Here is a 26,440-nt window from a genome sequence, read left to right on the forward strand (position 1 = left end):
TGGGGCCTGGATGTGGAAAGGGAGCTGTGGTTTCGGTGCATTATTACATGACAGCTAGAGACTGAGTGTGAACGAATGCAGCCTTTGTTGTCTTTTCCCTAGCGCTACCTCGCGCATATGAAGGGGGAGGGGGTTATTATTTCATGTGTGGCGGGATGGCGATGGGAATGAATAAAGGCAGACAGTATGAATTATGTACATGTGTATATATGTCTGTGTGTTCCTATGAGTCCACGGGCAAAATGAAACACGAAAAGTTCCCAAGTGCACTTTCGTGTAATAATCACATCATCAGGGGAGACACAAGAGAGAAATATAACAGTCAGTTGATATACATCGAAGAGACGAAGCTAGGACGCCATTTGGTAAACATGTGATTGTCCAAAACATCAAACGAGCGTTCATAAACTTATCATTTTACAAATCTTATCAACAATAAAGTTATCTAATTTGTACAGACCATCACTAATATTAAGATTAAAATTCTTTGTGTATTTAATAATAGAAGATTCAATGATATTTCTCTTGGTAATAGAGTTAGAGTTAACAACTGAGATGGCATTACTCCAGTCAATACAATGATCATAGTTTTTAACATGATTAAATAAGGCATTTGATTCTTGTCCCGTTCTTATACTATATTTATGTTGCTTAAGTCTAACAGAAAGATCCTTACCAGTTTGACCAACATAAGATTTATTACAGTTTCCACAAGGAACTTTATAGATGCAACCAAGAGAATTTTCTGGTGAATTCCTGATTAAGATATTCTTTATAGTATTATTGTTGCTAAAGGCAACATTTACATTAAAGGATTTAAGCAACATGGGCAGCAAAGTGAAATTATTATTAAAAGGGAGAACTAAAAGATTCCTGGTGTGAGTGGAAGGTTTGGGCTCAACTCTATAAAATGATTTCTTTGCTAACTTAAGGGATTTTCAATGAAAGATCTAGGGTACTTTAACTTAGATCCAGTAGAATATATCTTCTCAAACTTATCATCAATAAACTCTGGACTGCAAGTACGTAATGCCCTTAGGAACATAGATTGAAATGATGATAATTTAACTGTCATGTTGAGATGAGTAATAATGGATATATGAGCATACATTGGTGGGTTTTCTGTATATGCTAAACTTAAACTTGTTTCCTTGTCTATGGATCTTGCAATCTAAAAATGGTAACATACCATTATTTTCATTTTCTACAGTAAATTTGATGGAAGGTACTAAATTGTTAAGTAAGGGGAGAAATATTTGTAAATTTTCATTTGTTGGCCAAACACAAAGAACATCATCTACATACCTAAACCAAATTGCATTAGAAGCTAAGATATCCTTTAGTAATTTTGTTTCAAAAAATTCCATATAAAGATTACTTAGTACAGGTGACGAGGGTTACCCATTGCCATACCAAATTTTTGAGCATAATAATCTCCATTAAATTGAAATACACAGTCTTTTATACACAATTTTATTAGTTCAATGAAATTAGACTTTGAAACAGGTAAATGAATATCATCCAAGACATCAAATAAATATTCTAAAAGGTCATCAACTGGAACTTTAGTGAAAAGTGAGGAAACATCAAAGCTAACTAGTTTGAAATCAAAATTAATATTGTTATTGTTTAGCTTGTTGACTAAATCTACATTGTTCATGATATTAGAATTTGATACCTTACCCACTAAAGGGCTTTATAAGGAAACTAACCATTTTGATAATTTATATGTGATGGAGCTTACTGAACTCACTATAGGTCTTACTGGAAAATTTTGTTTATATGTGTTTTCATAAGTCCATACATATATGGCAATGAAGGGGACTTATGAAAACACATAAACAAAATTTTCCAGCAAGACCTATAGTGAGTTCAGTAGGCTACATCACATACAAATTATCAAAATGTTTAGTTTCCTTATTAAGCCCTTTAGTGGGTAAGGTATCAAATTCTAATATCATGAACAATGTAGATTTAGTAACAAGTTAAACAATATCAATATTAATTTTGATTTCAAACTCGTTAGCTTTGATATTTCCTCACTTTTCACTAAAGTTCCAGTTGATGACCTTTTAGAATATTTATTTGATGTCTTGGATGATATTCATTTACCTGTTTCAAAGTCTAATTTCATTGAACTGATAAAATTGTGTATAAAAGACTGTGTATTTCAATTTAATGGAGATTATTATGCTCAAAAATTTGGTATGGCAATGGGTAACCCTCTTTCACCTGTACTAAGTAATCTTTATATGGAATTTTTTGAAACAAAATTACTAAAGGATATCTTACCTTCTAATGCAATTTGGTTTAGGTATGTAGATGATGTTCTTTGTGTTTGGCCAACAAATGAAAATTACAAATATTTCTCCCCTTACTTAACAATTTAGTACCTTCCATCAAATTTACTGTAGAAAATGAAAATAATGGTATGTTACCATTTTTAGATTGCATGATCCATAGACAAGGAAACAAGTTTAAGTTTAGCATATACAGAAAACCCACCAATGTATGCTCATATATCCATTATCACTCATCTCAACATGACAGAGTTAAATTATCATTTCAATCTATGTTCCTAAGGGCATTACGTATTTGCAGTCCAGAGTTTATTGATGATAAGTTTGAGAAGATATATTCTACTGGATCTAAGTTAAAGTACCCTAGATCTTTCATTGATAAATCCCTTAAGTTAGCAAAGAAATCATTTTATAGAGTTGAGCCCAAACCTCCCATTGACACCAAGAATCTTTTAGTTCTCCCTTTTAATAATAATTTCACTTTGCTTCCCATGTTGCTTAAATCCTTTAATGTAAATGTTGCCTTTAGCAACAATAATACTATAAAGAATATCTTAATCAGGAATTCACCAGAAAATTCTCTTGGTTGCATCTATAAAGTTCCTTGTGGAAACTGTGATAAATTTTATGTTGGTCAAACTGGTAAGGATCTTTCTGTTAGACTTAAGCAACATAAATATAGTATAAGAATGGGACAAGAATCAAATGCCTTATTTAATCATGTTAAAAACTATGATCATTGTATTGACTGGAGTAATGCCATCTCAGTTGTTAACTCTAACTCTATTACCAAGAGAAATATCATTGAATCTTCTATTATTAAATACACAAAGAATTTTAATCTTAATATTAGTGATGGTACTTTATTGTTGATAAGATTTGTAAAATGATAAGTTTATGAACGCTCGTTTGATGTTTTGGACAATCACATGTTTACCAAATGGCGTCCTAGCTTCGTCTCTTCGATGTATATCGACTGACTGTTATATTTCTCTCTTGTGTCTCCCCTGATGATGTGATTATTACACAAAAGTGCACTTGGAAACTTTTCGTGTTTCATTTTCCCCGTGGACTCAGGAATATCTTGATTACGCGCAACATTGTGATCCTTTCCAACATGTCTGTGTGTGTATATATATATGTATACGTTGAGATGTATAGGTATGTATATTTGCGTGTGTGGACGTGTATGTGGGTGGGTTGGACCATTCTTTCATCTATTTCCTTGCGCTACCTCACTAACGCGGGAGACAGCGACAAAGCAAAATAAATAAAAAAATGAATAATATTTTAGAATATCAAGTGGCACAAAATGATACTACTAATTTGTCTGTTCTTTCCAAGACAGAGACTGTCAACTTGAAAATGTTTAAAAGCCTCAAAATAAAAGAAATTATACTAAAGGATTTATTAAATTTTAGGCATACATATTTTAAACATGGTTCAAATCCTTTAATTTACAACATGTCTGAAGAAGTTAAAGCTACAAGGTAAAATTCCTTACACCAACTTCCTCACAAGATAGGCAGTAAACTTCAGGCCAAGGAATTGGCAAGTTTGGGAACCGAGATACCAGGATTGCTGTTAATCATTGGTATACACACCACCACAAGTCTGAGGGCTAAGATGCCAGAACAACCTCTCTTATGCAAGCCAACTCAGTAGGCCTAGGATGGCTGCACAACCAAGATGCACACCATTAGCACTTTAGAACCATGACAGCTGCACAACTACTGTTATGCTCACCAGCACAAGATAAGGACCATGATGGTTGATCAACCACTGTTATGCAACCCATCAGCATAATTATAAGGGCTTGGTTGGTTGCAAAACCTTTATCATGCTCACCACCATAGGTCTTTAGGACTAGGATGTCTGTGCAACTGCTATTACACTCACCAGCACAAATCTCGAAGCCAGTATGGCTGTAAATCACTGTTATGCTCACCAGCACAAGTCAGAGGACCAGTATAGCTGCATCAGTACTAATATGCACATCAACCATAGTCTAAGGACTGAGATGGCTTAATAACCAATGATATGCAAACCATTCAAATTCTGAGGACTAGGATGTTCTACCAACCAGTTATGCACATCAGTAAAAATCTGAAATGGTCTAAATCACATTTAGGCACATCAGCACGTCTGAGAACATGGAAGGTTCATCAACCATTCTCATAGACACTAGCACAATTCTAAAGACCAGGATCATTGAAAACCACTTGTTTCACACATGTATGAAGAAAAGGATGGTTGAACCAGTGCTATGCACCACCACCACAATTCTCTGGCTGCACATCCACTTTTCTACACATCACAGTAAGTCAGAGGACCATGACAGCTGTGCAACCATTGCTATGCTCAGCAAAAGTGATGACCTGGATGGCTGAAAACTTTAATCATGCCAATAAGCACAAGTATAAGGACCAGGATTGCTGAAAACCACTGCTGTGATCATCAGCACTATGAGGATCAGAATTGCAGCACAACTACTGTTTGCCCACAGGCATATGGGACCAGGGTTCAGGGTGCTTGTATCATCACCATTATGTCGACACAAGTATGACAACCAAGAGGCCTGATCAACCTATTACACATAACAGCTCATGTCTGAGTACCAGGATGGATGAACAGTCACAGTCATGTATATGATAAACCTGAGGACCACAGGAACTGAACAACCAATGTTATTCACGCAAACTTAAGTCTGTGGACCTGGACGGCTAAAACACTGTTATGCACACCGTGACAAGTGTGAGAGACAAGAGCAGTTGAAATACCACTGTAATCCAGGCCAGCACAAGTCTGAAGACCAAGAAGGATGAACAACCACCATTATGCATACTTTAATATGAGCAATATAAATCTTATTTTAAAATATATGGTGCATTCTAGTGCTGCACATGGCATCTCACTTACAGGATCTGATTTTAAGAGCAAAAGATTTCAGATATCCTTCATCAAGCTAGTGAAAATCCATCTGTCTACAGCAAGATGGCTGTTTACTGAATTCAGTACCTGATTTCCTTGCAAAAACCTCACTCAGCACCTTTGTTAATACATCCTGAAAAATGAGTCCTACTCAGGCTATACTGGATCCCAACTAGGTTTCATTTAGGCTCCACCTTCATACAACCTGGGCTCCATCTAGATACTTAACAAACTTATTCATGTCCCTCAGTCATGTATCCCTAAACTGGTCAAGCCCTCAACCCGAGGCCATTGTCCTGTGGGTGAGAAATTGTGTAAAAATTATAAAAAAGTGAAATACGGACAGTGTTATAAATAGCTGTCTTTTAGGGTGCATCAATGAGGATCAGAATCCATCTGCCAAATAAAAATTATATACTGTACAAAATAAACAATCTGTGTATCATTTCCTGGATGCTATCAGCCACCTCAACACACTTGAGTTTAAAAAGTGAGTCCACTTGACCAGATGAGCAATGAGTGACTGCTAAGTAAAGAAGACATGGACACATTCTATGTAATTACCTTCCCCTTCCATCTCACTCAGTGTCAAAAATTATAATTCTTTGAAATTTTCAAAAATTCTTTGCAACTGATCATCAGTCACGCAAATGCAAGTACACAGTTCATTAAAGTCTTAAAACTCATGCAATCATGTGCATAGCCCAGATGAAGTACAGAGTTACAACCTTATATGAAAAGTTAATTCACACATATCCAGAGTTCTAAGGCCATGATTATGAACCAATCTTCATCTGAGCACATGCACTATGTCAGAGTCAAGAACACACCATATTGCTAGCCAAGTTTTTCTAAAGATGAAACCCATACAACCATGAGCCTCATCACCAGAATATATTCTTACATACTTTGCACATGACGTAACGCATTAATTATAAATAACAAATGTGTCTCATATATCACAAGATGGTGATGGATTTGTGAATGACTGCAGTGAGATGAGGAATAGCGATGAATACACCTGATTAGGTTTCACAGCATTTTTCTTCATCCCTAAAGACCACTCTCAGCCAATTTTTCTCTTGCATCAGTGCACAACATATGCTGCCACTATTTTACATACTAGATGATAACTGAAGAGAAAAATGTATGAAGACCTACACAATTTGGCTTGAAATTGTTTTTGTTCTGCATTTTAAAAATGATGCGAGAAAACCAATATTCTCAGATATTCCTAGTCATATGTAAAACTGTCATTGAAATTAATGTATGTGACATAAATTTCAGAAACAATCTGCTGCATATCGTGTTCATTTTAAGTTTTAACGAAAATAAACATTTCTGTACTGATGGAACACAAGTAATTGTACAGTCACAGTCTATTTAGCCCTACTCTGGCTACAGTAACCACATTCTTTACTTCTTGTGGTGTACATCTCACATCCACACATGACAGTTTACCACCGAGAGGCATTACCAGCCACACTGATTTGCTAAGGTAATGAATGGTCACCTGGCTTGAACACCACAACACATACAACAAGTCCAGCTATCACCATCCTGCCCTCAAGATGCACTCTTAGGGTTATTCTTAGCCGCAATCCAATCACTTATCTCCTTCTTAAGTGCTTCAGCTGCAAAAGAGAATATTGATATTAAGGCTCTGATAGTTTTTACACATTAATAAAATAAAATATCACCATTGTTAACCTACATTCTGTTTATAATTTCCCATGGGTACAGGGGAAAAATTATACAACCCACATATTCCCTGCGTATTGCAGAAGACAACTAAAAGGGTCAAGTCTATCTCTCCATGAAATGGAGTTCACAGGGTGGCAAAGGGCCTAAATGTGTTGAAGAATGTATGGACAGTTCACTGCCTAGGAGTGCAAAGATGGATATGTCTGTTGGTATATTAGTCCTGATGATGCTGTATGGATGTGAGTCAGGCCCTAAACACAAAAGTACAGGAGAGGAGGGATATATTAGAAATGAAATAATTGTGGACAAAATTTGTGAAGACAGGTGTTTCAGTAAGGAATGATACTGTGTGAGAGAGAGAGAGAGGTGTGGTAGTAAGCAAAGTATGTTTGATGGAGCTGAGCAAGGGTGTGGTGAAGTTATCTGGATATATGGTGAGAAAGAGTGAAGACATGATGACTAAGGGAATACATGCATAAGAAGTGAAATGATCAAGGACGACAGGAAGAACAAGGGTGAGATGGTAGGATGGAATGAAAGATGCTCCAAGTTACTGTGGTTTGACCATGCAGGAAGGTGTGAGCAGCGCATAGGATAAAGCGAACTGGAGCAATGTGGTACAAAAGGTGTAATGTACTGTCCACGGGCTGAACCAGGGCACATGAAGTGGTCAGGGGGAACCGCAGAAAGGTCTGTGTGGCTTGGCTGTGTATAAAGGGGCTCCAGTTTTGGTGGCACAGTATAAATGACAACTAGAGAATGAATGTAAGGAAAAGAATACCATTACTTCATCTGTTCCTGGTGCTAACTCAATAAAGTGTGAAACAGCAAACAAGGATATGAAAAAATACCAAAGTGAAGATAATACTAAAATAAATTTTCAATGCACTGATCCACATTCCTCTCTCCTGAATACTCAATGAACTTCCTTATCCTTCATACAATCCTATCTTTTGCACTAAACCACACCTCTTTGATGTTACTCCCAAGACACTGAATTTTACAATGCAGTCCCACAGCATCCTTGATTCATGTAAACATTTTGGGTGTCCAAAGGTAATAATGTATAAAGGATAAGGTCTACACTCATCTAGTTTTCTCATAATAAGTCAGGATGCTGCTATGTACCTGCCTCTTAATCTACATCAGTACACACACACCAAACATACTTTCATAAGCCATGACAAAGGCAATCTGCAGCCTACAATAGACAGATGGCTTAAGGCTGAATGCCACAATATCTTCTTGGGGTCTAACAATTTTATCTGGAAAGTACATACACACTAGCTCCAGACATTCAGATGTTTGCTACTGTGGAGGACCACTACTTTATCAAAATTATGATAATCATGGCAGTTTTTCTATACAAAATTCGGTCCAATTAAAACACTATTACACAAAGAAATGATTACAACGCATAAGTAAAGTGTATATTAGACCAGTCATAATTCTCTGGCTCTAAATGCACCTTGCTTCAATCATAAAACAGCTTTTTAACTGATTACTATAGAAAAATGTCTCACCAACCTGGCAGAAGTTGCTCTTCTGAGAGAGGTTGCCGGGTGAAAGGATCAGTAGGATCATTAAGAAGATGTCTGACAATTGTAGGTCTGTCCATCACTACACCAGATGGTAGTTCCACAGGATCCTCCATAAGTGTTTGCATCAAGGGGTCTGAAAAGCAAAACATTATATGGATGGCAGTTGTTGCAGGGGTCAACATTCTTAGTTTGGGGACTTTAAAGAAAAGGCAATCTACCAAGAGGTGAAAGAAATGGTGGGCATGAGACGTCAGAATGAGACTGATGACAGCAATAGATGAATGGAAGAAGTGGAGGGCATGAAGGAATGAGGATGTTGAAGGGAATATGATGGGTAAGAGGAGTGGCAAAAACATAATACGGGATGATTTGGGAGCAGAAGGAATTAGGAAAAAATGAGAACACTCTCATGAGAGGGGTTTGACGAGGAAGGAAGACAATCAACGATGGGAAGGATATAGGGTGGAAAGAGGAATGTGGATTAGAAGAAAAGAAAAGGTGAGAGATGTAGGAAGAATGAATGGAGTATGTACAATGGGAGGGGAAAAAGGGAAGAGGCAGGAGTAAGGTGAGTAAGGATAAGAGTGGGAGGAATGAGACGAGAGGTGCAAGAATGGTGGGAGGATGTGCAGTTTTTGTGTGTTTTATTTATGGCACGTGCTAACAGTTTGGTTACGTTGATCTACTGTAGGTGCAGACCAAAAGTTCTATAATGAAAAAGCTATCACACTGAAGTACTTTCTTCATCAATAAATGACATGGAAATCCATGCAAGTTATATCCACAAACAAAACTAATAATCCTCACCCATAAAGTGGTCTGGTGCATCACTATAATCCTCGTCCTTTTTCCGGTTGGCCTGTAGAACATTGTAAGCTTTCTGTCCTATGCTTCGGAACATGGCCACCTCTGGACCACATTTTATAATGGCTCTCTCTAGTTTGGATGCTGCTGTTTCGAATAACTCTCTACTGAATGATCGCTGAGTGGGAAAAACAATAATAATTTTGAGGAACTAGTGATGTGACTTGAAATGAATTCAAAATACTGAGATACTAGTTACTGAATATAACATGAAAGGGAAAGTGGAATGTCAGAGAAGAAAGGATATTTCCATGGAGGAATATGGAAAAATGAGCATAAGCTATTATTATTATGCAACCCCTGGACTCTTTTTATGGGCTCCTGCATCTTCAAGGCTGCATCACAATCAGTAACAGGAAGGTGATGGATTTGTTTAGTCAGAATTTCCCTGACAACACTGTATTCTTTTTTGTCCGATGACAATGACAAAGCCTTGCTGAAGGTGACTTTTCACTTACATTGTAACCTCAATACAGGGAAGGGTCTGTTTCCACTGGTAGTGTAACCTCATGCAGGGAGGGTCTGATAACACCTATATAAGGTATATGAGAAGTTCTTGAAGCAACACACAAAATAGGGGAGATAAACAAATAAACACAGATGGAAACGCAGGAAGGTAAATAATGTTGATAGATATGAAAGTGGCTAAGAAAAGTAATTAAAATCTCATACCAAACCCAAAATACTTTTTTTTGTGTGTGTGATTCTAGGATGCTTTCTCTTCTTTAGTGCTAATAGTATGTCATTCACTCACTTAACTAACCTTAGCACAGCAATGTTTTGGAGCATGTGCTAAACTTGCACGTACACTTATAATGCTGATTTATATTTTTATTTTATTTCATACATATTCGCCATTTCCCGCATTAGCCAGGTAGCGTTAAGAACAGAGGACTGAGCCTCAGAGGGAATATCCTCACTTGGCCCCCTTCTCTGTTCCTTCTTTTGGAAAAAAAAACAATAATCCAAAAAGTATGATAAAAAACTGATGCGAGTGTACTTATCACTCCGAAATTTCCATTCTGGGAAGAATGTGTGGAAGTCGAGAACATTATCTCCGAAAGCAAAAATGGGTATGTTTGAAGGAATAGTGGTTCCAACAATGTTGCATGGTTGCGAGGCGTGGGCTATGGATAGAGTTGTGCGCAGGAGGATGGATGTGCTGGAAATGAGATGTTTGAGGACAACGTGTGGTGTGAGGTGGTTTGATCGAGTAAGTAACGTAAGGGTAAGAGAGATGTGTGGAAATAAAAAGAGCATGGTTGAGAGAGCAGAAGAGGGTGTTTTGAAATGGTTTGGGCACATGGAGAGAATGAGTGAGGAAAGATTGACCAAGAGGATATATGTGTCGGAGGTAGAGGGAACGAGGAGAAGTGAGAGACCAAATTGGAGGTGGAAAGATGGAGTGAAAAAGATTTTGTGTGATCGGGGCCTGAACATGCAGAGGGTGAAAGGAGGGCAAGGAATAGAGTGAATTGGATCGATGTGGTATACCGGGGTTGACGTGCTGTCAGTGGATTGAATCAGGGCATGTGAAGCGTCTGGGGTAAACCATGGAAAGCTGTGTAGGTATGTATATTTGCGTGTGTGGACGTATGTATATACATGTGTATGGGGGTGGGTTGGGCCATTTCTTTCGTCTGTTTCCTTGCGCTACCTTGCAAACGCGGGAGACAGAAAAAAGAAAAAAAAAAAAATGACTACGGCAAAGATACAAGGTAATGCTCATCCATACATAATGACTGAATAAATGTACTATAGTGATTTTACATTCGAAACTGTGACAAGTGTAAGCAGTGCTTCTCTTTCAGGACACAAACAAGACATATGGTCCTGATAGCATCCATCCCTTAATAGGCCATTGGCAGAGGGCAACTCCAGAGTAATGTTTTCGAGGCTCCTACCTAATGTTCCTCCCAACTACTTCTACCTAATGTGTCGACCTGATTTTTCAATTTCCTACTTCTATCAAATGCTCCCAGCTAATGTTCCTACCTACTACTTCTAGGAAAGATTATATGTTTGTGGACAGCATGCTAGCACTTCATGTGTGACTGCAGAAAGAAAAGACAGCTACCAGGATCAAAAGAGCGCAACTTAACAACCAATGAAATGCTGGCTCACTATACAGCCAGTAATATATCTCCCTGCTCAGTGGCTGCCTACAGTAATAACCATGAAAAATGCATGATGGACAGTAGACTGGTAATGTATGTCAGAGTTGGAGGTAAAATTTCAAAAACAATACAACAAATGAATAATGCATAACATTACTCAATGACCTATTCCATTTGAGAAGAATATTAATGGTTGGTACTCCTGGAATAACTGAAGACCATTTATCATGTAACTGACTGTAAGAGGGTGCAATAAAGGAATACATAAAAGATCCAGAGAAGAATCAAATTATGAGTGAATCAAGTGTGTCAAGTACTTTTGAAATAAGGAAATTTTCAACAACTTTGTCAAACTAAGCATAAGTTAAGGAAAAAGGTATTACAGCTCTGATGTGGTTACTTAGTTTCTTAACCCATCCCAAATGGAAATGGATCGTAAATATCAGATAGACAGATGGATGGATATAATTATAAAATTTGATAAATGAGGAACATTCAGATCAAGTTTACAAAAAAAAAAGCTTTTATGTCATATAGCAAAAGCAAATAAAAAGTAACTACATCTGAAAACTCTAATTTCCATGTTAAAAGTATATGAGGTTCATACAAACTGTCTGCCACTGCTAAATATCTCAAATCAAAACTCTTGCTAAAAATGCTGCCGAAGTGCCTAGCTAATTCACAAGTAAAGAAACTGCTGTCTGCTTACTTAATGAGGAACAACAGTATATGCAGGATAAAAATGTTTATAAGATGGATAACTACAAATAAACACTTCAACACAAAATATAACTGAAGTTGCAAAAGTGTGAAACATGTATGCATGTGCAACTCAGCCATGAAGTGCATGATACATTGCATCAAATGTAAAAATTAACCAGTTACTGAAGCAAGAAAAATAGGTCACTGTGATCTATATCAAGGGTGATGCTGTTAACCAGAACCATCATAAAGTTTCATCACTGGCACAAACGTTTTCAGGAAAACTAACTTAAACACTAAAATCATTCAAACAGCAAGCATGAAAAACAGGTCACAGTGCCCTACTTCTGGGGAAAAGTGTAGCACTCAAGGAGATGCATCCCCTTACTTAGTATTATGACTGCCTTATAATGTACACCTGAAAATGAGGTAAAAATAAAGTTTTTGTGTTGGCAAATTTTTCAAGGGGATGCATTCCCTTAACAAGCTTCATGACCCTGTCAAGAACACCACTTGAGAAAGATTCAAATGCATAAGTTAACCAGCTGTTACAGCATGGAGTATAAATCACAGTGACATACTTTTCAGGTGATGGTGTACTACTTATGGAGATGCATCCCTTCACTGACTTTCATGAGTCTGCCTTGAACAGTGCCTGAGAAACAAACACATAAGTTAACTTAAGTCAGTTATGCCTGAAAAATTTGACAGTGCCGCCCAATTTTGAGATGATGCAAAGCCCTTATGGAGATATACCCCATATCTGTACCAAATTTTCACAACTCTGCCAAGAACAGAGACTGAGAAATGAAAGTTAATGCAAAACATAACCACATGCATACACTCCATGATGATGAAATCACATAAAGTCACAGAGTCGTACTTGAAGGGGAATGTAGAACAAATGGAGATATATCCTTTTGAAATATTCCTCAACTCTGTGATGAACAGAGCATGAAAAATTAAATTAAGCAAAAGAGATTACCTAAAGAGCTTACACATGAAAAAAGTGCCAAGACACAGCTTCCTTGGTACTTCCTGAACACTAAAGGAAATGCATCCTCATATCAAATTTGTGTATGCTTGAGAAGCAAAGAAATCCAGAATTCACTCCATGTCAATAAGGCATCAGAAGGTCACAAGAAACTATTTCAGGAGTGATGGAAAATTATGAAGGAGATACCTCTCCTTATGGAGTTTCCAAATTCCTCCACAGTCAATGGAAGAAACACAAATGCAGAGGTTGACCAAAATGGTTTTAAAATGAAAAAAGGCATTGTGACCTTTACCATGATGGATAGTGCTCGTAAAGAGGCATCCCCTAACAGAATTTTAAGACTGTTATAGAGTGCCTGAGAAGTAATTAACAAAAACATAGCTATAAGATAAAACTATGAAAATGTAATACAAAATGCAAACACCCATGCATGAATCTTTGTACCTATCTGTATATAACCCTCACTAGCGAAGGCATGAAAATACACTAAAGGCCATTTCAGCAAATATACAAAAGCGTTAGATATAAAAAGAAATTAAAAATAAGTGAGGTAAAGTAATAACTACAGAATTGAAAATAACCCGCTATGAAAAATAAGTGGTTTCAAAACGTGTAGCAGATTGCCACATGGTGCTTTAACATGAAAATGGTGAAAAATATGAATGACAAATATGTGGCAACAAGAACTATTCTTCCTATCATGGCAGTGCTTCCATGGATGATTGATTCCTTTCTATCAGGGCAGTGCTATCATGGGTGACTGACACCAACCAATCTACTACCCTGGTTTAGTTGAATCCTACGTTAAATAATATTATACTATCAATAACTTATCTTTTATTATCATCTTTTCATATATTAAAATAGTTTAAAAACACAAGACTGAAAATTATACATGCAGGTACCAATGCTAAAGTAAAAGCCATGTCAGAAAAACAGAACCTACATAATTTCTAATTTGTGTGTGATGCAAAAATTTGAATTCCACTACTATGGCTGTAATTGTTTAAACCCTTAACTAAGGCTGTAATTGTTTAAACCCTTAACTAAATATTTTGTTTTCAACGTCAGTACCCTATAAATGTCACTTGGCCATCAAAATATGCAATTATGAAAACCTTTTTTATAACTTTTACTGCATGAAACATATCATAAAGTTTTCTTATCTGCCATTAAAATTTTTTGGAAATCAGCATTTAACAGTGAAAATAATGGCATTCATAAAAGAAAGTGGAAAATGCAGAAATGTATCTACAGTAGGTTAAAATAACTGACTCAATTGATATAAATATGGCTATAAGTAATCCAGAAACATAACCCATGCTGAACAAACAACATCTGTCTTCAGAATACACCATATTATAAATATATACCATTTAAATTTTTTTTAAATTTTAAATGACAACAATGTTGTGATTTGGGTTAATGTCTGATAAATCCACAAGAGCTGTATAATTATGCAAGTTTTATTCCTACAAACATGAAATATCTATTGTATGAAATTACACTTTGTTATAATGCAATCCTCCAAACAGCTCCTCTGCAAGGGACAACCATGATAATTGTGTCATTCTCACTAATGTCCACAGATGGCAACACATCCAATATCTGGAGACCATCTCAAGCTCAGGGGAGTTTTACAAGAAAAACAAAAAATGGAATTTTTTTTAGGCAGCTATGAAGACGTTAATTACTATGGACAATAATCAAGCATAATAATTACTATTAGTAATTCAAATATTTTCTCTTTCCTACATTCTTCTTTCACTCAAGCACCATATGCTAGCCCTGCAATTTTGGCAAAGTCTTTAAGCAGGTACTTGTAGGTACTTTCTCTCTCTCTTTCTTAATAAAACCTGTAATGTAATTATACAAAAATATAATTGGCAATCACGTGGGGCTAACTGGCATCTGTTTACCTTACTGTCTCACCTGCCTTGGCTACTGTTGAAAAGATTACCCTGACTGCTGGTTCCTCTGACACCTCATACTTGTATAATATTGTGAGTGTGAAATGTTTGCATGTGTTCTTAAGTTTTACCTATTTCCTTTAATCACCGAATAAATGTTTTTTCAATTTTGAAAATTCCTAAAATCATATTTCTTTATGACGATGACATTACATGAACAGTCTCCGTGGGGTTAAAAATTCAATCACCTTTAGTTGTTTAACTTGGGGAAAGGATTACATGGCTCCATCTTTTTTCTAATATTGCAAATATTCACCAGGCTTGGACAGACAGCTTTTTCAGAGATATCCAGCAACTCCAGCCTCTGATTCTCAGTTCTCACTTAACTCATCTGTTCTATGGACTGAGTGTTCCATTATATTCAGAATCACTCTTTACTTTCAGGTATGACCAAGTATGATGGCTGTAATCATCATCGTTATCCAAGACCCACAAAATCTTGATTAACTAAACTGTGTGATGGCAGGAAGAGGACCCTACACCATACACAGAAATTAGTGAACATCTACAGCATATAACAACTCTAGTGGCATCTGTCCTTCCACAGCTAAGAAGCCTTTTGCATACTGTACAGAAATCTTCAACTAACAATAATACCAAAAAAAAAAACAAAAAAACATTAATCCTATAAACTTCCTGATCTTGGGGTAGTAAGTGTGGTTCATACACAGGAAAGGTGGGGGGGAGATTTAAACTAAGAGAACTGCTGTTCACAGCATTGTATCATCATATGAATTTGGTTATATAATACAGTTTACCAATCTTTAGAATATGATAACACTTCCTCACAGTAGTCATATTTTCATTGTCTTTTTAATCTTGTGCATCTAGTACAACTCTTGATAAAATGCCTATGAATGAGGTATAGGTAAAATTATAAGATCCTTACCCTTTATAATGATAAAGTAACGACCATGAAGTCAAGTATGGGTGATGCAATGTTACATAATCAAAGGCAGAATCCGCATAAAATATACTTAACCAACAGTATGTAAGACTAGTTGAAAACCTAACTTATGGTCTGGGTAACTTTAGTTTTGTGAAGTCCATATTCATGGGCACACTCCCTCATGACTTTGCATGAGCATAACACTTCATTTATTTCCTGTGGGATAGCTGTTCAAACTACAATGAAGCTAACTAAAAAGATAGTGACAAAACTACACAAAAATAAAGAACACCAGTAGAGTGTCCTTTCAATAGTTGTTAAGAAAATATTGCTTTTACAACACCCACCTCATCATTAGCAATGGCCTCATAAAATCTGTCAGAGTCTAAGTGGAGGTAGATGTCCACTAGCTGCTCCAAAAGCTTTCGGGGCTCCCATCCATACTTGTCTGCCTGTCTCACTTTCAAGTTGCCACCTTTTATAAAAATAAAGCAATATTTTATTTACTATTCTGTGAAGTTTATGAATTGCACCAAACAACAATTGATGCTATATCTAAAGCATGTAACCTGAGTACATGAGTGACAGATATAACAGACTTGTAAATAAGAGAAGAAAATCTAAAAGGAGAGATTCAGTGTGGTTTTGCCTGTGCAGAAGTAAAGATGTGATGGGTGAAAAATAGTCACAGAAATAAAAACAATGCAAAAGACTATAATACGACACTTACCTGATGACTTCCTAGCAATATGAAAAAATTAAAAGACAAGGCACAAGTTGCAGAAGAAACTATAGAATAATCTATAGGGCTTGGCTATGGATGGTAGGCTCTATTTATAATGCATTACAAGTGCAGCTAGAGACTGGATGTGCACGAACAGTTGTTCATCTGTTTCAGCCACTACCTCACTGAGATGAGAGAAGCAGTTTTGTAAAAAAAAAAAGAAATTATGCTGATCTTAAGTCACTTACAGTGATATTTCTCATAAACAAAGAAGAGTGTTTTGTTGGAAACCTAGGCTCAAAATATGCAGTCATTGCTAAACAGTATCAACTAACTCATCTAGAGGAAAAGCTGTATCAATAGGGGAAACACACAAAGATCATACAAAAAGTCATTAAAAATAACCGGTGTGACTGCTAATCATGGAAAAACCCTTATTTTGAATTACCTGCTTTAACTTTATATAGCGACAAAGCAAAATAAAAATAATAAAAAATAATAACTTTATACAAATCTTTAATTAAGGTTTGATCTCCAGTTATAAGCATATACAAAGTATGATAAAAGAAAAGTTCTAGTGTGTTATGAAATGTAAGTCTTGAAGGAAGAAAGCTGTTTTCTCCAAGGCAGTGTAAGAATGCAGATTAAGAAGCTGTATGAGCAAAATGGCAGCAAATACCAACATGTATGAAGTACTAAGAGTGATATATGCTTCAAACTACAAAAGTTCCCTTAAATGATATGAGCAATACAACTGCTGACTAAACAGCAAGACTCACACTTTTGTCCACAGAGCTGGGAAAGATTAAAGTTGAGCATGGCTGCTAGTCTGGCACAGAGTTCTGGTCGCAAGAATGGAGCAGGCACTTCTTTTGTCAAGTAATGCATCATGTCAACAGTCTCTCTTGCTAAAGTTAGATATGACCTTTAGGGGATGGAAAAAATGGGAATTATCTTAAACATGTCATGATAAAAATAATAAGTAATCAGACTCAGCCCATTATGACAAAATACCTAATTATTATTCAAATTTGCCAATTAATGTATCATATGTCCTATCATAAAATATATATGAGGAAAGAATTCAGCACAGCAAAGAAAAATACACATCATCCTGCTATAAAGTGCACTAAATCATTTGTCTCTCTACATCAATTAAGCCTTCAACAAAAATTCAAAATAAGGTGTAAGGAAAAATTTTCTCAAATATTCCAACTATATTTTATCTCCACATACCAATCTACCACAATTTCCATTTGGGAAATCGGAATCTAATCTTAAGAAAAAAAAAAAAAGAATATCAAAAATATTTATTCATATTCATTTTGATTTGTCGCTGTCTCCCGCATTTGCAAGGTAGCGCAAGGAAACAGACGAAAGAAATGGCCCAACCCACCCCCATACACATGTATGTACATACACATCCCCACACACAAATATACATACCCATATATCTCAATGGACACATATATATACACACACAGACATATACATATATACACATGCACACAATTCACACTGTCTGCCTTTATTCATTCCCATCGCCACCTCGCCACACATGGAATAACATTCCCCTCCCCCTCATGTGTGAGGTAGTGCTAGGAAAAGACAACAAAGGCCCCATTCATTCACACTCAGTCTCTAGCTATCATGCAATAATGCCCGAAACCACAGCTCCCTTTCCACATCCAGGCCCCACACAACTTTCCATGGTTTACCCCAGACGCTTCACATGCCCTGATTCAATCCACTGACCACACGTCGACCCCGAAATACCACATTGATCTAATTCACTCTATTCCTTGCCCGCCTTTCACCCTCCTGCATGTTCAGGCCCCGATCACTTAAAATCTTTTTCACTCCATCTTTCCACCTCCAATTTGGTCTCCCACTTCTCCTCGTTCCCTCCACCTCCGACACATACATCCTCTTGGTCAATCTTTCCTCACTCATTCTCTCCATGTGCCCAAACCATTTCAAAACACCCTCTTCTCCTCTCTCAACCATGCTCTTCTTATTTCCACACATTTCTCTAACCCACACATCAAAAATATCTACTATAAATTGGGCTCAATGTGATTTCCTCTAAATTACTGCTACCAACCTTTTGATGAATTAAATAAAAATTCATAAAATTCTTATGAAGCTTTTTTCCAAACTCAAATTCCCGGCATCTGCATTACATAAGTAAACCAACAAAATCTATCAACTTATCTAATATATCTGTCACCATCAACTCCTGTCTCATCACCAAGAGTGGATCAAGTGCATATTTTCAAGAATCTTTTGTGGGAGTTCATTCTGCAGAACAGGGGTTCCTAACCTTAAGCCAACAGACTAGCAGACTTAAAGAAGTATAAAGAGCTAAAAGAAACAGTCATGAGGAGTCAGGAGGAAGATAAAGAAAATACCAGAATAAAGAGATCTGAATTACAGGGAAAGATAAGATTATGAGGTGTCCATAACTGAAATTAAGCAAAAACTTGTTGGAAAAGAAGTAAAGAGGAATCTTAATAGTATAGGAATAATAAATGTGTCAAATAAACTGAATGATGAAATTGTGAATGCAGACAACATACATAAATTGAAAAGTTGACGATAGTGAAAAAAGACCAAGTGAGGGACCCTGGAGTGCAGACTCCCTAAACAGTACAAAAAGCAATTACAAATAGGTAATTAGTATGCCTTAACAATATCCTCTGACAAAAGAATTATAAATACACGAACAGGTATGCATATTAAATAACACAGTGAAAATATTTTTGACTGAAGTAAAGACTTCTCATAATCTTAAAAAACAAATAACAAGCAATCTTCATGGAAAACATGAGTAAATCTACAAATTGGATACAGTATTTTACTTTTTGCATGAGGCACATCTTCACTTTATACAAAGTCTGAATATGGTCTTTTATTATCATGAGTATTTAGTTCTTTTGGCTGTTCTGGGAACGAAGACAAAAGAATGTGTATAGACACATATGTAAAACAATATGCCCTTTAGCCAATGATGGATAATAACATGAACAGTGAGTTCTAACCTGCACTGTCTCTCATCTGTGGCCAGTGTTCTCTGCCGACTTTGTTGCTGCTCTCGTGACTGCTGGGCCCAGGTTCCCCGTTCCATCTCTTCTTGTACTTCATGAATTCGCTGTTAATCATAAAACATAGATATTCATAAAATCACCTCCAAGTTATCAAACCACAAGTGAAAAGTCACCTTTAGCAAGGATGTTTTAACATCAAAGAGTGAAAAGGTTAAGTTTTATCAAGGAAATTCTCTCCAAAAAATACCATCACTTTCCAGCTCCTGATCTGAATGGTGCCTTGAAGCTACAGTAGCCCCTTAAAGGGGTCCTGGGCTTATACAATATAAAATATTCAACTTGGTTTTACACATTGCTTTTATTTCGCATGAAGGCACAGTGTTGGTGGTGAATAACATGAATATACTTGGAAGTACTACACTACTCACTAACATCAAGTGTAAGAGAGTGGCTGGCATATGTTGGGAGGTATATGAAAATATTTTTTCTTTAGAAATATTATAGCTTCTTACCTATAATCTGTCAACACATCCTGTAACACCCTAAGATACATAAAGAGAAACTTAGTCACAGTTACTATATAATTTCTTCTAAGTGCAGAAAAAGCAAGCCGAGAGGGGTGAAGGATGGCTTCTCATGTGGAATTTCCTCCTCCTGTAATCCCAATAAAATAAGACACTCATTTCTTCACATCTTTTATGTTATTCTTCTTCACGTTCCTCACCAACTGATACATATAAAAGGTACTTCTCCTCATCGCTTGGGTAGGTACTTTCTGTGGAGTCACCAGCATCTCAATAGCGATGCAATAATATTGGTGGTTGTAAGGGTAATGAGGTACAAAGATTTTTTTCCCTGCATCTTCCTGGTGGTGACAAGAGACCTATATGGGCTCCTAATGGCAGGGTAAGTTAACTGAATATTTAGACAGACAGGAAAAGTTAAATCATTGTGTGAAGATGGTGGCCCTCCTTTAAAGATTAATAGGTAATGTTGAGGACAGTTTAAGGTTCAAGTAATTTTTTCAACATTTTAATTATAGCTAATATTCATCTAGCTGGGAAAGACAAGTTTTTCATTCAGGAAGGAAAGGACTGAAAAAGTAAATAATTTTGTTTTCATTAGTCATTCAAAATTCAATGACATAAAATTTCAAAAATGCCTGTACACTCAATCTTACCCATTATGAAATGAATTTCAGAGAATGACCAACTAAATTACAGCTCACTAAGCGCCGATGAAAACATTCAATCTAAGGAGTGGTATTATCCATCCACACCATGGCATGAAACTCCATTTAAAGCAGCCACTTAATGTGATACAGGAAAATGATATAAATCTAATAAGTTGAGATAAAGAGTTAAGGATTGACTTACCTTTAGGGCATCAAGAGATTCATCCAACAGGAAGGTTGTATCATTCATCAAGAGGTTGACAAATTTCACAAATTCCTTTCCTGTGCTAAAATACAAATAAGATTCAATAAAAAATGGTCTTTAATTAGTCACAGTAACTACAAACAGAATCAAACCTTTATCCGCACCTCAATGTCATATATAGCAAATTATATATATATATATATATATTTTCATATTTATTATACTTTGTCGCTGTCTCCCGCATTAGCAAGGTAGCACAAGGAAACAGACGAAAGAATGGCCCAACCCACCCACATACACATGTATATACATACACGTCCACACACGCACATATACATACCTATACATCTCAATGTAAACGTATATATACATACACAAATATATACATATATACACATGTACATAATTCATAGTCTGCCCTTATTCAATCCCGTCGCCATCCCGCCACACATGAAATGACAACCCCCTCCTCCCGTATGTGTGTGAGGTAGTACTAGGAAAAGACAACAAAGGCCACATTCGTTCACACTCAGTCTCTAGCTGTCATGTATAATACACCGAAACCACAGCTCCCTTTCCACATCCAGGCCCCACAAAAGTTTCCATGGTTTACCCCAGACGCTTCACATGCCCTGGTTCAATCCATTGACAACACGTCGACCCCAGTATACCACATCGTTCCAATTCACTCTATTCCTTGCACGCCTTTCACCCTCCTGCATGTTCAGGCCCCGATCACTCAGAATCTATTTCACTCCATCTTTCCACCTCCAATTTGGTCTCCCACTTCTCCTCGTTCCCTCCACCTCTGACACATATATCCCCTTCGTCAATCTTTCCTCACTCATTCTTTCCATGTGACCAATCCATTTCAAAACACCCTCTTCTGCTCTCTCAACCACACTCTTTTTATTACCACACACCTCTCTTACCTTTTCATTACTTACTCGGTCAAACCACCTCACACCACATATTGTCCTTAAACATCTCATTTTCAGCACATCCACCCTCCTCCGCACAACTCTATCTTTAGCCCACGCCTCACAACCATATAACATTGTTGGAACCACTATTCCTTCGTACATACTCATTTCTGCTTTCTGAGATAATGTTCTCGCCTTCCACACATTTTTCAACGCTCCCAGAACTTTCGCCCCCTCCCCCACCCTATGACTCACTTCAGCTTCCATGGTTCCATCCGCTGCCAAATCCACTCCCGGATATCTAAAACACTTCACTTCCTCCAATTTTTCTCCATTCAAAGTTACCTCCCAATAGACTTGTCCCCCAACCCTACTGTACCCTATAACCTTACCCTTATTCACATTTACTCTCAGCTTTCTTCTTTCATACACTTTACCAAACTTAGTCACCAGCTTCTACTGTTTCCCTCATTAGTGATGTAATGCCTGGAAATCCTCCCATCACATTTTTTTAAATAAAGAAAAAAAAAAAGGAACAGAGAAGGGGCCAAGTGAGGATATTCCCTCTAAGGCTCAGTCCTCTATTCTTAACAAATGTGAAGCATCTTGGGGGTTAGGATGTGGATTGGGAGCTGTGGTTTTGGTGCATTACAAATGTTAGCTAGATACTGAGAGTGAATGATTGTGGCCTATTTTCACTCTTTTCCTGGCGCTACTTTGCTGAAGTGGGGGGTAGCGATGATATTTCCAGAGTGGTGCGGCAGCGACAGGAAGGGATGAAGGCAAGCAAGTATGAATATGTACAAGTGTATACATGTATATGTCTATGTGTATGTTGATATGTATAGGCGGCGAGTTTAGATGGTATTGCAGTGGAAGCTATCAAAAAAGGGGATGACTGTGTTGTTGACTGGTTAGTAAGGATATTCAATGTATGTATGGTTCATGGGGAAATGCCTGAGGATTGGCAGAATGCATGCATAGTTCCACTATACAAAGGCAAAGGGGATAAAGGTGAGTGTTCAAATTACAGAGGTATAAGGTCAAGAGAAAGGTGCAAGAGGTGAAAAAAAGGGCAAATGAGAGTTGGGGTGAGAGACTATCAGTAAATTTTAGGGAGAATAAAAAGATGTTCTGGAAGGAGGTAAATAGGGTGCATAAGACAAGGGAGCAAATGGGAACTTTAGTGAAGGGCGTAAATGGGGAGGTGATAACAAGTAGTGGTGATGTGAGAAGGAGATGGAATGAGTATTTTGAAGGTTTGTTGAATGTGTCTGATGACAGAGTGGCAGATATAGGGTGTTTTGGTCGAGGTGGTGTGCAAAGTGAGAGGGTTAGGGAAAATTATTTGGTAAACAGAGAAGAGGTAGTAAAAGCTTTGCGGAAGATGAAAGCCGGCAAGGCAGCAGGTTTGGATGGTATTGCAGTGGAATTTATTAAAAAAGGGGGTGACTGTATTGTTGACTGGTTGGTAAGGTTATTTAATGTATGTATGACTCATGGTGAGGTGCCTGAGGATTGGCGGAATGCGTGCATAGTGCCATTGTACAAAGGCAAAGGGGATAAGAGTGAGTGCTCAAATTACAGAGGTATAAGTTTGTTGAGTATTCCTGGTAAATTATATGGGAGGGTATTGATTGAGAGGGTGAAGGCATGTACAGAGCATCAGATTGGGGAAGAGCAGTGCGGTTTCAGAAGTGGTAGAGGATGTGTGGATCAGGTGTTTGCTTTGAAGAATGTATGTGAGAAATACTTAGAAAAGCAAATGGATTTGTATGTAGCATTTATGGATCTGGAGAAGGCATATGATAGAGTTGATAGAGATGCTCTGTGGAAGGTATTAAGAATATATGGTGTAGGAGGCAAGTTGTTAGAAGCAGTGAAAAGTTTTTATCGAGGATGTAAGGCATGTGTACGTGTAGGAAGAGAGGAAAGTGATTGGTTCTCAGTGAATGTAGGTTTGCGGCAGGGGTGTGTGATGTCTCCATGGTTGTTTAATTTGTTTATGGATGGGGTTGTTAGGGAGGTAAATGCAAGAGTCCTGGAAAGAGGGGCAAGTATGAAGTCTGTTGGGGATGAGAGAGCTTGGGAAGTGAGTCAGTTGTTGTTCGCTGATGATACAGCGCTGGTGGCTGATTCATGTGAGAAACTGCAGAAGCTGGTGACTGAGTTTGGTAAAGTGTGTGGAAGAAGAAAGTTAAGAGTAAATGTGAATAAGAGCAAGGTTATTAGGTACAGTAGGGTTGAGGGTCAAGTCAATTGGGAGGTGAGTTTGAATGGAGAAAAACTGGAGGAAGTGAAGTGTTTCAGATATCTGGGAGTGGATCTGTCAGCGGATGGAACCATGGAAGCGGAAGTGGATCATAGGGTGGGGGAGGGGGCGAAAATTTTGGGAGCCTTGAAAAATGTGTGGAAGTCAAGAACAGTACCTCGGAAAGCAAAAATGGGTATGTTTGAAGGAATAGTGGTTCCAACAATGTTGTATGGTTGCGAGGCGTGGGCTATGGATAGAGTTGTGCGCAGGAGGATGGATGTGCTGGAAATGAGATGTTTGAGGACAATGTGTGGTGTGAGGTGGTTTGATCGAGTAAGTAACGTAAGGGTAAGAGAGATGTGTGGAAATAAAAAGAGCGTGGTTGAGAGAGCAGAAGAGGGTGTTTTGAAATGGTTTGGGCACATGGAGAGAATGAGTGAGGAAAGATTGACCAAGAGGATATATGTGTCAGAGGTGGAGGGAACGAGGAGAAGAGGGAGACCAAATTGGAGGTGGAAAGATGGAGTGAAAAAGATTTTGTGTGATCGGGGCCTGAACATGCAGGAGGGTGAAAGGAGGGCGAGGAATAGAGTGAATTGGAGCGATGTGGTATACAGGGGTTGACGTGCTGTCAGTGGAGTGAATCAAGGCATGTGAAGCGTCTGGGGTAAACCATGGAAAGCTGTGTAGGTATGTATATTTGCGTGTGTGGACGTGTGTATGTACATGTGTATGGGGGGGGGGTTGGGCCATTTCTTTCGTCTGTTTCCTTGCACTACCTCGCAAACGCGGGAGACAGCGACAAAGTATAAAAAAAAAAAAAAAAAAAAAAAAAAAGTTTGTTGAGTATTCCTGGGAAATTATATGGGAGGGTATTCATTGAGAGGGTGAAGGCATGTACAGAGCATCAGATTGGGGAAGAGCAGTGTGGTTTCAAAAGTGGTAGAGGATGTGTGGATCTGGTGTTTGCTTTGAAGAATGTATGTGAGAAATACTTATAAAAACAGATGGATTTGTATGTAGCATTTATGGATCTGGAGAAGGCATATGATAGAGTAGACAGAGATGCTCTGTGGAAGGTATTAAGAATATATAGTATGGGAGGTAAGTTGTTATAAGCAGTGAAAAATTTTAATCGAGGATGTAAGGCATGTGTACGAGTAGGAAGAGAGGAAAGTGATTGGTTCCCGCTGAATGTCCGTTTGTGGCAGGGGAGCATGATGTCTCCATGGTTGTTTAATTTGTTTATGGATGGGGTTGTTAGGGAGGTGAATGCAAGAGTTTTGGAGAGAGGGGCAAGTATGCAGGTGTCAAGAATGGATGTAGGCAAGCAAGCGTGAATAGCAACATGTGTGTATATATGTATATGTGTGTGCATGCATATGTGTATATGTATGTGTATGTGCATTTATGTATAGATTTAAGTACATGAGTGGATAGATCTTTCTTCGTATTCTTTCTGGCACTGTCTCACTAACATGGGAAATCACAATCAAGTATGATAAATAAATAAATAAATATATATACAACTAAAAGAGGAGGGAGCTCATTAAAACCTCTTGAAACCAAATTTCATAATAATCTTGCATACTTTTACAATATAACACCCTTTCTTATGCACAATTATCTGCACTCTTACCATACAACACCCTCTCCCTCATAAAAACAGCTCTTCCTTGATTTAAATGCACTCTATTTACTGTATGCTTTTTTTTATCTAATACCATAGGAATCCCTTAAAGGAAAAATAAATGGCCTGCATTTGAACAATCTAACAGTTATACCATTGGGCACCTGATCCAGTTTGCACAAAGGTTATTCTACAAAGAAAAGGCAATGGAAACCATGAGGTTTCAAGAAAGATTACACTCTACTTACTTGGACTCGGTGATGACAGCTTGTCGATGCCGCCTATCATCCCAAAAGCTCTTGAATATTATACTAATATGGTAACGTATTGTAAATTTATCGTAGAATTCACTGCTCGCTCCTGTTGACTCCACCACTGTTTGGGTTAATATCCACATTACCATCACCATATTATACCTACAAGTAACATTATAAAAGCAACTACCAAACACAGGATGAATGTTTGCAT

The 26,440-nt window shown here is 37.5% G+C and overlaps 2 protein-coding genes across 3 annotated transcripts in view; one reads left to right on the forward strand and one right to left on the reverse strand.

Moving 5' to 3' along the window:
- Positions 1 to 15,743, forward strand: part of LOC139758300 (uncharacterized) — a 56,360-nt gene extending 40,617 nt beyond the window's left edge. The window contains exon 9 of one of the 2 annotated variants that reach the window (XR_011714794.1): positions 15,511 to 15,743. The gene's annotated coding sequence lies outside the window, so the exon portion shown is untranslated. The remainder of the gene's footprint in view (positions 1 to 15,510) is intronic. The other variant, XM_071679526.1, reaches the window with a different exon arrangement.
- Positions 3,694 to 26,440, reverse strand: part of LOC139758299 (ubiquitin conjugation factor E4 B-like) — a 53,981-nt gene continuing 31,234 nt past the window's right edge. Inside the window, exons 19-26 of the mRNA XM_071679524.1 lie at positions 26,221 to 26,347; positions 21,163 to 21,247; positions 19,781 to 19,890; positions 17,519 to 17,664; positions 16,363 to 16,490; positions 9,284 to 9,458; positions 8,463 to 8,609; positions 3,694 to 6,865 (exon numbers count right to left, since the gene is read on the reverse strand). Coding sequence (XP_071535625.1) covers positions 6,798 to 6,865; positions 8,463 to 8,609; positions 9,284 to 9,458; positions 16,363 to 16,490; positions 17,519 to 17,664; positions 19,781 to 19,890; positions 21,163 to 21,247; positions 26,221 to 26,347 — 986 coding nt within the window. The 3' untranslated portion in view covers positions 3,694 to 6,797. The remainder of the gene's footprint in view (positions 6,866 to 8,462; positions 8,610 to 9,283; positions 9,459 to 16,362; positions 16,491 to 17,518; positions 17,665 to 19,780; positions 19,891 to 21,162; positions 21,248 to 26,220; positions 26,348 to 26,440) is intronic.

Source organism: Panulirus ornatus, chromosome 30, assembly GCF_036320965.1.
Source record: "Panulirus ornatus isolate Po-2019 chromosome 30, ASM3632096v1, whole genome shotgun sequence".
NCBI lineage: Eukaryota > Metazoa > Arthropoda > Malacostraca > Decapoda > Palinuridae > Panulirus > Panulirus ornatus.